The sequence below is a fragment of the Cricetulus griseus genome (genome assembly GCF_003668045.3).
Source record: "Cricetulus griseus strain 17A/GY chromosome 1 unlocalized genomic scaffold, alternate assembly CriGri-PICRH-1.0 chr1_0, whole genome shotgun sequence".
Lineage (NCBI taxonomy): Eukaryota > Metazoa > Chordata > Mammalia > Rodentia > Cricetidae > Cricetulus > Cricetulus griseus.
The window spans coordinates 238,482,927-238,495,032 of record NW_023276806.1 but is presented as its reverse complement, the minus strand read 5'-3'; the positions used below and the strand labels follow the sequence as shown (position 1 = coordinate 238,495,032).

At 41.1% G+C, this 12,106-nt stretch overlaps 1 protein-coding gene across 1 annotated transcript in view; it reads right to left on the bottom strand.

Moving 5' to 3' along the window:
- Window positions 1-1,780: 1,780 nt before the first annotated feature.
- Window positions 1,781-12,106, bottom strand: part of Mfap3l (microfibril associated protein 3 like) — a 42,831-nt gene continuing 32,505 nt past the window's right edge. Inside the window, exon 3 of the mRNA XM_027394084.2 lies at window positions 1,781-9,636. Within this exon, the coding sequence (XP_027249885.1) occupies window positions 8,705-9,636 (932 nt within the window). The 3' untranslated portion in view covers window positions 1,781-8,704. The remainder of the gene's footprint in view (window positions 9,637-12,106) is intronic.

The following is a 12,106-nucleotide window of genomic DNA, read 5'->3' as shown; positions in this document are numbered from 1 at the left end:
GTATCACAGAGGGATGCTAAGGCAGGAACTCAAGGAAGGCAAGAATCTGGAGGCAGGACCTTCAGCAGAGACCACAGAGGAACACAGCTTGTTGCTTCTTTTCATGGCTTGCTCAGTTGTTTTCCTCTGTAGCTGGGGACCACCTGCCCAGGGATGGCACCTGCCACATCAATCATTAACAAAGGTGAACAGACTTGCCCATAGGCAATCTGATGGAGGCACTTCCTCAATTGAGTTTCTGTCTTCCCAGATAACTCTGGCTTCTGCCAGCACAGTGAGGAAGGGCTTCTTTTGGGTGATGGATTCCACCTCTAACTCCTCTAGTAGCAAAGAGATGGATTCCCCAGAGTGGGGAGGTAACCTGAGGATGGTGTTTTAGCTTGTCTTGAAGAGCTCAAACATACATATTTGGGTGTAGAATGAGTTTCCTTTCTCCAAAGAGTTGGTTTGGGTTATTATGGGGGATTCAATAATCCAGACAAAGACAAAGAAAAGGAAGCTGACTGGAGCCCCCCACCCCCATGGGAGATTTGAAAGCCCAAGAGGAAGGGGTTCCAAGTCCATGTCTTGGGTTGGGGTGGGGAAGAAGCAGGAAGTTGGTCATTTTAAAGTTTAATCTACCTAGGGCTTCTTTTCCCTGTGTGTCTGCTTGCTGTCATCTGCCTGCCTCCTAGTCTTTTGAGTGTTCTAGATGTCTTTAAAAAAATTAGGAAGGAAAAGCTAATTCATACATAAGGATGTGGAGGAAATGTCTGTGTTTTCCATGTTACCTCGTTTATGAGGATGTGTTATTCTGTGTTGTCTCAGGATGTCTTCCTCTATTAGCTGCAGCTGCTCTTTTATAGGCAAGCTGTAAATCCCTCATTGATTTGGCATGTCTGGGTGCAGGATGTTTGATTAATGTAGGCTGGCTATTGAGGGCCTGGGTGCTTGTCTGAAACTCAGCCATTAGCAATCTCAAAGGATTCCTAGAAGTAAAACATACTTAATTCCTTCAAAATTGGTAGGAATGAGATAAAGTATCATAAAATACTCAGATTACAGAAATACGAATAATTTGACATTTATTTTCTTTTCAGGATCTGGCAGCATTCACAGACATCACTAATGCATCTCAATTATTGTAAAGACAGACATCAGAATGAGCTGGTGACATGGAAAGCCATGCTTTTCGAATTGTAAAAACCCAGTGATCACAAACTCTCCTTTCTGTTTTCCCTACAAAATAATGTACAACATGAAATTATATTGTCTGAGACCTCAACACATTCAGTTCTTTGCATCAGATGACCATGCAATTCCGAACCAGGAGGGCAATGCGTAGGGCTGTGACACAACTCAGACAGACTTCCTGTTTCTGTGTATGGTGAAAGAAAATGGCCCCTCAAAGGGAGTGGCACAATTAGGATGTGTGGCTTTGTTGGAGTAGGTGTGGTCTTGTTGGAGGAAGTATGTCACCGTGGAAGCTGGCTTTGAGGTTTTATATATGCTCAAACCATGCCCAGTGAGATGGTTGACTTCCTGTTGCCTGCAAGATGTAGGATTCTCAGTTCCAGCACCAGGTCTGCCTGTATGTTGCCACGCTCCCTGTCAAGATAATATGGACTGAACCTCAGAAACTGTAGGCTACCACCACAATGAAATGTTTCCTTCATAAGAGTTACCATGGACATGATGTCTTTTCACAGAAATAAAACTCTAACTAAGACATTGTGTCATGTGAGAACCTTGGTGGTTATGATTCTTAAAGCCTCTTGAAGCTTCAGGACTTTGCTCCTTTACTTGTCCACGTTAGAAGTTGGTGGCATCAACTTCTTACCATTCAGATTTAAATATAGAGATAGTGATCCATTTAAATGTCTGTAGTGTGGAAGAGCTTTGTATCAATCATGAGCAATTCCAAGAGCATGCTATACAGCTGTTAATCCTGAGATTTGAGAGAGACAAACCAGTTCCACAATTTTGAGACAAATTTGAAGCAAACTTTAATTAAATGCTGACCAGGATGGACTCTGGTCAGGTCCATTTTATGAGACCCCTGGGAGTGGCTCCAGTCACATTTTGTAGGGGCTTTAAAAGGCAAAACTTACAATTCATTGCATTTCCCATCAGCTTCAAGCATACATCTTGACATATTTCCTGCCTATATACCTTCTTGCCTTCATGTGGTCAAGTACATCTGGTGTTGTTGGGTCAAACAAACTTGTTTAGGGGAGTGAAAACATGTGGGAAATAAATTTTTATTTCCCAAGAACTACAACTCCCAGCATTCTAGGAAGTTGCCTTGTCCTTGGGGGAGTGGGGCTTACAGGTTGACTTTGGCTCTTACACAGGATTTACAAGGAACAAGAAAAAGGCTCCTAATTTCGCTAGAGGTCTATATTCATGTGACTTGTTTGATTCACTAGGTGTCCTGTTTTATTGTGAATTTTAAAACCCTAGTCAACTACAAGAAAAACCATTCTATTTAGTGAATGAAATGAGGACGTGACCACTCCAGAGGTATCTGGAAAAGTCTAGAGTAAACATGATCAGCAGAATAGACTTGGGTCATGAGATGAGAGAGAAGGGAGAAGGCAAGAGAGGAAGAGAGGAGAGGTAAGAAGAGAGAGGGCAAATGGATGAAGAGAGGACCAAAATGGCTGAGTTATATAGGAAGGAGAAACTGGGGGAAGGGTATTGAAGTACAGGGGCCCAGAGAGGTTTAGGGTAGGGGCTGGGGGCAGTGACAAGTGCTGAGAGGAGCCACTGTAATAGGTACTTGAAATGCTGGGAGAACCTGATAACCAGCATCTGCTTTGATATGCTATTAGGCACCTGAGTTAGCCATTGGTTCCACTTTCCTGGGGACCCAACATTTAGTTAGTTTCAAGGACTCAGTAAAGTAATTCACCTGTGCAATTAATATTCGGCAAGAAGTAGGAAACACATGAATAATGATAAATTTAGTGAGACTTAGTTTTTGAGAAAGTCATATTACCATATTAAACCTCATTTTAAATTTAATTTTATTTCCTATTTGTCATTAGCTAAGGAACATTATTTTAACTTTGGTGATTTCCACTGTTGGCTGTTTTAGAAGTATCTTGATATAACGTATATAATACATACTTTTTTCAAGTTGATTCTAGTAATTCCTTGAAAACATCGTGCTCTACTCTGTAATAACTCTGGAGACCTGATGCCCCACAGATGTTGAACAGAATTTACTTCCTGGGGTAAAGAGTTCTGCCCTTGCAATTCCAAGAGGAGCTGAACTACTTGTCAGTGACATCACAGGGAAGACTATAACAGATAACCTTATACTTGCTTTCCAAGCCTATTACCCCGTGCTTCTTAGAATGTCACTCACACACACTGAACGTGACCTAGCCTCTTGAAGACCACAGCATTCTAGAACCTGAAAAAAAATTATGGTACTGGCTTGGGTGTTTAAGATACAAATCAGCTTAAACTTACAGGACAAACTTTTATTTACTGTCACGATGCAACTGTCAATACACTCATTAACACCAACATAAATCTCTTAAATGTTTTTTGTTATTCAAGTAATAATTTTTTAGTCTCCTTTCTTACTCACCCCACATCTCCACAAAAAGGATGCAGGTTACTTGATCACTGAAGAACCTACTCAATGAGTCTTTGGAGTTACCCCGGGTTTCCTGTTGTCCAGGTGACTGGAAGAATTTCTGCTATGATGCATTCTCCCTGGGCTATATTTGAATTTCCTAGTCCAAAATTAACTCCAGAAGGATTCTCTGCTTGATGTTATGGTTAAAACTTATTCAATATAGATAAACTGTTCTGTAAAGTTTGTCAAGATAGTGCATAGGGCTTTGGACTAGGACAGAAATTAATTCATTTTTCACTTTTCCCAAGAAATGCTGTAGGTGCAAAACAAAACAAAAAAAGTGGGGAAATGATTTTGGGCACATATTTCATATCACATGCAAGGAGTGACTCAGGCCACAATTAAGTGCCCTCAAGATGGGACATTACACACGATCAGATCCGCACACCTGTGTAAACCCTTTATTAAAGCAACAATCAGACTACAGGATGGATCACACATCATGTTTTCTTCTTACTACAGTGATATCAATGTATACCTTAGTCATTTGTTTATGTCTTTAAATTATTTGAGTATTTTTTCCTGATACATTTTTTTCATCTCATTTCCAGTCTAACAAAGGATGTTTAGAACTAGTGATGTACAGGAAACCAAAAATAGATGCAAATACATTCTCTGAAACAACTCACTGGTCATGGTTCTGTAATATTAGAAAGATACATTTTGAGGCTTTTGTAATTGGTTAAATAATAAAATTTATTCCATAATGTTCTTAGAATGACTTCCTTTCTGGTTTTATTCTATCTATTTTTAATGATTGTAGTACTCCCAGTGTTGGCCCCTTTACATTTGCATTTCTAAGAAAAAACAGTCATTTAAAGAGCATCCTTCTCACATGAGATTTTCTTGTATAATCATCAAACATTGTCTTTTGGAAAATACAAGTAATTCTGTTCTATTTGATTATTTTACCCACAAATGATTTGTTTCATCAAAACCTGTTAATCTCTGTAGAAATCATAGAAGGCCATTAGGAAAATGAACTTTGTTATTGGTTTGAAGGCTTTATCGGTGAAATGTAAAATTGATATCTTAACATTAACAGATGTTCAAAGCTATGTGTGTGAATATATAGTGAAGTTTGGTTGGTATTTAAAGAGTTTCAGGAAGTGTTTAAGGTGCAACAATAGAAACTGGGATAACTTAGGGGGGTTGCCAAGAGGATGCGTGAAGACATGTGAAGGGTAGCAATTGAACGTGCTAAGAAAATAGTGTTTGAAATAGACTTTAATGTTCCACTTCTTACTGAAGGAAAACATGGAAACCCCCAGTTAAGCTAACCACTGAGACTGCCATTTAAGGGTTCTAACATACAATTAAACATTCCCCTTCAAACCATGTAAGAAAAGAGAATGGACTTGTTTATCTATAACATTTCTTCCAGTGCCAGATGGGTGTCCCCATAGTCACCAATAGTGGCCGCACTAAGTATCCACTGTGCCTATTCAAAACATGCAAGCACTCTTCATGCCCTACACTTCGTGTGCAAGAGAGCTAAGCAGATGCTACCTCACCAGTGAATGACAACCCAGGCATGGGATTTAATGCATGTCCTCAGTCTGTTAATGTGGTTTACACAGCCATAACGAGATTCATTCGAGTTGCTTTCTCACCATTTCCCATTTGACCTTCAGAAGGGCGTGTCCAGTTGAGGAAGAAACAAACAAGATAAAGAAGGGAAAGAGATTCCAAAATCCATCCTGTGGGATATCAGCCCTTTCAGTCTTCCTTGTGAAACAGTAATGTTCGTGAGCACCCCAGACATTTGGGCCGTAATGACATGACACAACAAGGCTTGGCATGGGTGAGAACATTCAGAAATTTCTAGAGCAAGTTATATACATTATGTATCACATATATCACATTTGGTTTCTAGATATTTTAGTCAAGTATTAGCATTTCTTTTTGCCAACTGTGATGTACAAAAAGATGAGAACAACAGATGTGCCCTAAAGATATGAAAATATAAATATATAAAACAAAACATTATAAATTACATAGATTTTTTCCTATATAAAATTTTGGGTATTTTTCCCATTTAGAATAAATACTACCCAAGCTTATAGATCATCTAAGAGAATTAAATATGCATATTTATGTGAATCATGTTCAGAATTTCAAGAAAAGAAACTGCTAGAAGTATGACCAGGATGACTCTGAAACCAGAAATTATTTTTTAAAGAATGACTATAGAAGACCCAAAGGACATACATAGGTTGGGATTGAGGGTTGAGCTTTTAAGCCAGCCCAAATGAATCCATTGTGCATGAGCCTGTAGGCATGTGTGATCAACGGGACTCCATGAATGATTCTAAGAATCTGAATGATTCATTCACTTTTTGGGGAAACTATCAGTTGAGTGTTATGAGGTCTTCCACATTTCATATTCTGGTAAAGAGGCTGTTCTCATTTTGTTAGGTTCTGTGGAGGAGCATAGAATTTCTGGGTGGATGAATTCCATATCAAGCCAAATTCCCTTTAAGGTTGGATATTGTTATACTGAGAACATTTGATACCTTAAAGAGGGAAGTTTGAAAATCATCCACTTATTCTCTATCCCACTTCAGTGTAAAGAATCAAAATCAATGTGGAGACATTCTTTGGTCATGTATTTCAGCTCTTACATCAAAGAAAAATCTGCCTACTTTAGCTTATTATCCTTAATCAGTATCTATACGGCATGGATACTTTGCCCTCTGGTTTTCATGGGGGATTTTCATGGGGAAGTCGGCACATGGGCTTGGATGGAGTGAGAACTGAGAGGCATAGAGTTCACATAGCATCACAGACATCCACTAGTCAGTCCCTGTTGTTCCTCTGGGTATATGTGTGAAAAGTAAGCATTTGCCAATCTCCAAGACAGTCATGGAATGTGTATATTCTAAGAGCTGGGAATAAAACTTTTCTTCAATGTGACTGTATAAAGTCCCCATCCAGAGAGTCCCCAAAGAAGCCTTGGATCCTTATGGCTACAGGATACAAGTTTCTTTAGATGACCCACAAGAATTTTCAACTAGGGACCATTGAGGAATTCCTCTTAAAGGGAAATCCGATCAAACTCCAACTCCTGTCATATTGCTTTGCATAAGAATTGTCTATAACCCTGTCACAGTCACTTGTACAGCCAACCCTGCCACCCTCAAAGTTACAGATGCACCTGCTGTAAAGTATGTACCACGTTAGCTGTTCCCATTGGCTTAAGGGTTATTACAGTTTGAAGACTTGCCACAAATTTCTAAGTGAGCTTCGAGGAGTCATCTAGGCTGCTGACCATTACCCACCCATTTGATTCACACTCAAATGAAAAAGATCAAAACCTCAGCAAGAAAGGGGTCATCCAAAGTCATTTTCTCTGATGGGGGATGGAGTGATGTCCCATGCAACCTCTGGTGTGCTATGGCCTCTACTCTGACACATCCTGTAAGGTTTCGGCCTCCTTTGTTTGTATTTGAAAATAAAATAACTCATCATTCTCACCAAAGTTAAATCTAAACAGTAGTAGTGGGCCACATAATTTATTTTTTGTAGGAGAAAATTTCCAGAATTTGTTGAAAATGCTGTGATTCTTTTAAGTGGGAAAACAAAACAAAACAAAACAAAAACATTAAAATGGCATGGGAACCCAGAGACGAAAGCATACAATATCTTTAAAACAATTGTGAAAAAGGGCAAAAAAAGTTTTGCTGTTGGGTTCTTTCTCTGAATGTAATGCCTTTGACAAAGAACAGCTGTCAGAGTTCATGCCAGTTGCCCTCTCTTACAGATAGGAAAACCAAGGCCCAGATTTGCAAAAAGCCTGGCAGCTGATTATTGGCACAGTCAAGAATTAAATCTATGGATGGTTGGATTGTCTTTGTTCTCTAATATCAAGCTGCCTTACATATTGCATTTTGGCCAGACAAAGAACTCAATCATTTCAGGATAAAATCCTCTGTGTCATTATCCTAATTTTTCGAGCTCCCATTCAATGATCAACAAGTTAAGTATGCAGTCTAAAAGGGATCTGGTTATGCTCTTTACAGAGCTGCTAGATGGCTGCCCTAAGTTTAGTGCTGAGCTGAGCCCCTGTGAGCCCCGCAAGGCCTTCTGGGAAGCAGGCATGCTGTACCTACAGGAATTCACCAAATGCCTCTGTCTTTGGAAGCGATAAGTCCTCTAGGTGAAGAACCTGTCATGCTTTGGAGGGCGAGGGCACTTTGATGTAAACCATTTTCTTGAGTGCTGTGGGTCTACTTCAGCATTTATAATCTTGGTCCTACCTCAAGCTGAGTTCACCTAATTGGACAGGTAAACGTTTTTATTTGACTGTTTAAAGTGCTACTTGGGGGCTAAGTTTTTCTCAGTTTCACAATAGCAGCATCACTGGAAACAGAAAGTGTATGAACATAGGTGTGAGGGTATTTTTTTTTTAAAAAGAGAAAACTAGGAAAAAGAAAAGAAGAGTGTAGTAACTACTGTGGGGCATTCCAAATAACATAGATATCAGAGATGCCAGTGACTGACACCCAAGACTCTGAGGTAAACACTAAGAAAAAAATAAGGACAAAGGTGACACAGAAGGTTCCAGCAGAAAGAGCAATTAATATTAATATAATAGCAACTACTCCATTATAAAAGAACTGTGAAGATAATTAAAACTGAGAAGAAAGTGCAACAAACCCATGTATGAGCAATTGCTACTGTAGCAGACTTATAATTTTCAAAAGAAAAGCAATGCAGTATGCATTAGACAGGGCTCCTAAACTCAGAACATCTGACAGTAGTGTACTCTTGGCCAAAAGGGCATCACCAATTAAGGGATTTGGCAGAGAATGGCCTCTTCAATTCAGATCACATGGACAGACCTCTGCCCCATCTTATCAGTTCTGTACCCAAGCACGTCTTATGTCTTTTCCTACTGGGGTGAGTCTAGTCACATGAACTCCATGCAGGTGTCTTCCCTTTCATGGGGCATCACTCCTACCTAAGGGATGAGAGTCTCCTGGTAAGGCTTAGCGGTAAGTGCATACTACGTTTGTATTACAAGGAGCAGCCCCTGATTTTCTTGATATGCATAGCTTTTCGGAGTTAAGATTAGACATGGCTTTCATAAATAATGCAGGTGTTTTTGTCACATGTCATTGCTGGCTCTGTCGTTTCCAGGTGTGCTGGTGGCAGTCCTCGCTCTGGTACCTCTACTGGTGATGCCTCTTCAGAAGTCAGCTCTGTGGTCGTGATGTCTGTAGAAGGCTCTGCAGTCTCTGGGGAATGTTCCTCTGATGGTTCCGTCTCCTCTTCATCTCTGACCTCAAACTGCCCACCCTCTTGGTCATCTACATGATCCTTTCTGGACTGGGGGTGAACTGAAACCTTGATGGCAATCTGCTGAGGCTGTTCATGCAATGACGAAGCATCGGAGTCGGCTGTGGGGGACTCACTTCGCTTCAGAGAGTTGGGGATGGTGTATACCTCATCCCTATCTGTGGCCTCCTGGCCTTCTGGGGTATGCCTCACAAAATTCTGCCCCTGCTCCTCCAGCCCAACCACTTCCATGATCTCCTCCATGATTGTCCTGCAGTTCATAATGAGGGGAGGCAGGGGTACGCTTCTGGCAAGCTCTTCGATGTACCTGGCAAACTCCATGGTTTTGAACTGGGTCACTTTGGCAAGCTCTAGAGTTTTGGCTGAGGTGATGATGGGGATGCGCTTAGCGATCTCAAATGCCTTCTGCAGCTTCTCAGCACCTTCTGTCCTAAAGAACTCATTGATGGCTTTCTCGGTCTTCTTCAGGTGGCTGCTCATCATACACAGGCGTGTAATATTGAGGACCATGACGATGGTGAAGGCCACGAGGCACACAACCATATAGTACACACCCATGTCTCCAGAGGTAAAGATGACTCTTAGGGTCACCGTGTTGTTTACAGTGCCATAGATGTTAGATGCCACACATGTGTATTTCCCTCTGTCTGAGAAAGACACCTTGGTGATGTTCAGAAGGCCGCCATCCAGCATTTGCCATTTTTCTGTCAGAAGGGATGGAAGACAATTCAATGAAGAGTATAGGATTTCCATCACCACACACTATTATGCCCATTTAAAAACATGTTTGGTAACCAATGATGGCATCAAGCATGTGACAGATGTGCTTGTGACACCCACCCATTCATCCCCTCTGGACCACTGTCAGGAAGCACTATTTTGGGCCCTATATTATGGGTAAGGAAACGGAGGCACCCTTGAGTAATTTTACCAAGGTTACCTATTTAGAAATAGTGTATATAACTAAAACATGGATTTGTACTTGAAAAAGTGTATTCTTCTCCTTCCCCCTTCCTCTTTTCCTGGTCACAGGGTTCAAACCCGGGGCCTCAAACACATGCTAGACAAGTGCTTTACCAGTGAGCCGCACCCCAAGTCTCTAGTGTCCCACTGCCCCATATCCCTCCCTCCCAACTTCAAGCCATCTTTTGTTGTTGTTGTTGTTAATAATCCCATCCATCTAGTCAGTGGTGTCTGTGTCCATATGGGTGTGGGGACATCCACTGGAGTTCAAGCCTGCTAGAGGCAATGCCCCCAGAGGAGTGTGACTTCCTCAGTAGACATGGTTACATTGTTAACTACACTCTATAGTGTGGAATTCCAATTCCCAGTGGAAAATAAGATATGTAATCTGGAAAATGCAGTGCTTTTAAGGAAGAGTTCCCTAAGGTACCATATGCTTTTCTAGCTTGCCTGTGAGCAGAAAACTCCACTGAACACACCTCATTGGGAGTCTAAGACCTCTTGGAAGGGGAAACATTTTAGGTTCAACATAAAACCTGGAGAAAATCAATTAAATCATAATTGTTTGCTTGGGTGACTCACATTTAGGGCTGATATTATCCTTCTATGACTTTAGCTAATTAAACATAATTTTTATCATTCATTTTGAGAGTTCACAGTGAATTATCTATACTGGCTAGAGTTAGAAGCCAGCAATGATGATTCAGAGGTCAAATATGAATTAATACCAACTAGCTTTAGCCTTGAAAATAAGTGAAGCCCACCAGGATGATGATAAGTCTGGCAAGAAGGAAAAGACACTTTGAGAACTATGACCTTATGCTAGCCTGGGAATGATGTTCTAAACCCAGAGTGGGTCTGTATTCCTGCAGCTCTCAAGATTTCTGTGAAATAGGATATCAGGCTTGGTTTCCAAGTATTGGATCAGAGTCAGAAATTAAATCTTAATACCCATCTATACTGTCTCCCAGAGAGCAACAAGGCTCCAAGCTAAGTGTCTTGGAAGTGTTAAGGAACGGGCAGATAGGTTTTCATAAAAGGCATTTTGTCCTCTGAACCAAATAGAGGAACCCCCTGAGAGATGGGATTATTTAAGTTTTAGTGTCTATTACAACCATATGCCCAACTCACCTCTCCCCAACAGGGTGGTGACTTATTTGCAATTAAAAGTCTGGTGAGGCTGAGAGGAACTCAACTACCCAAATGGCAGAGCACTTGCCTCACATTCAGAAGGCCTGAGTTCAAGCCCCAGATCTGCTTAAGTTTCAGAGCTCATAAACAGTCGGAGTCTCAATGGGTTGCTCTATGAGGTGTCAGAAGACCTGGTGTCTTCTAAGCCAATGGTGCTTAAAAAGGACAGATGGTACTTTCCTGGGTTACAGCACCTCCCGGTTACCTGCAGCTGACACTCTGGTAGGAGGCCTCCACTTAGGTGCTGTCCCATTTCTTTGCCTTCTGAAAGAACATGTGTGAAGAGTGAGTCCTGGTGTCCTAGACTAACCCTCTCTTCCCCTAAGAGTGGAAAGTGCTGCCTTAGAGTCTAGCCATTTCAGATCCTAGTAAATGTGCTGGAACAGACAAACCCAGCATGTGGTCTGTGATAGTCTCCATTCCCATGCAGCTCAGGCCAAGTGTTCATTCCCTGAGCATGAATTTGAATCCTTTTGCTGCAGTTAGCTGCATTTACAATGACCAGAGTCCAGGGAAACTGTATTATCAATTTATTTTCTGATAATGTGCATGTTTCATGTAGACTACAGCAGGCATGAGGGGAAATACCCTCATTGATGGACAGTTTATTTTACATGGAAGGTGCTGGGTTTCAGAGCCTAGCCTTGGGAAGTGTTCTCATATCTGCCTTCCTTCTTTTGGAAAGGGATAGGATGGGAGAGAGTGAGACACAAGAAGGGTCAATTTGGTTATCTGCACTCCATTGCCTTTCTCCACAAAGCTGGAACAGGATGCACTTGGGAAATGAAAGAGCAGGAGAACATTAAATGGGGCCAGAAGCTTTCTCCCCATGCTCAAATAGTAGGTTTTGTGGAATTCTACCCACTTTCCCAGAAAAAGAAAATGCAAAAACACACATCAGCTTCAAGGAATGGGTGTTTCCCTCTAGTGGGTATTTTTACATGTTCTGAATTTGACCTTTATACTTATTCCAGACATACTTTAAATTTTCTCTTGACTCCCATTTATCTAACTTGAGGC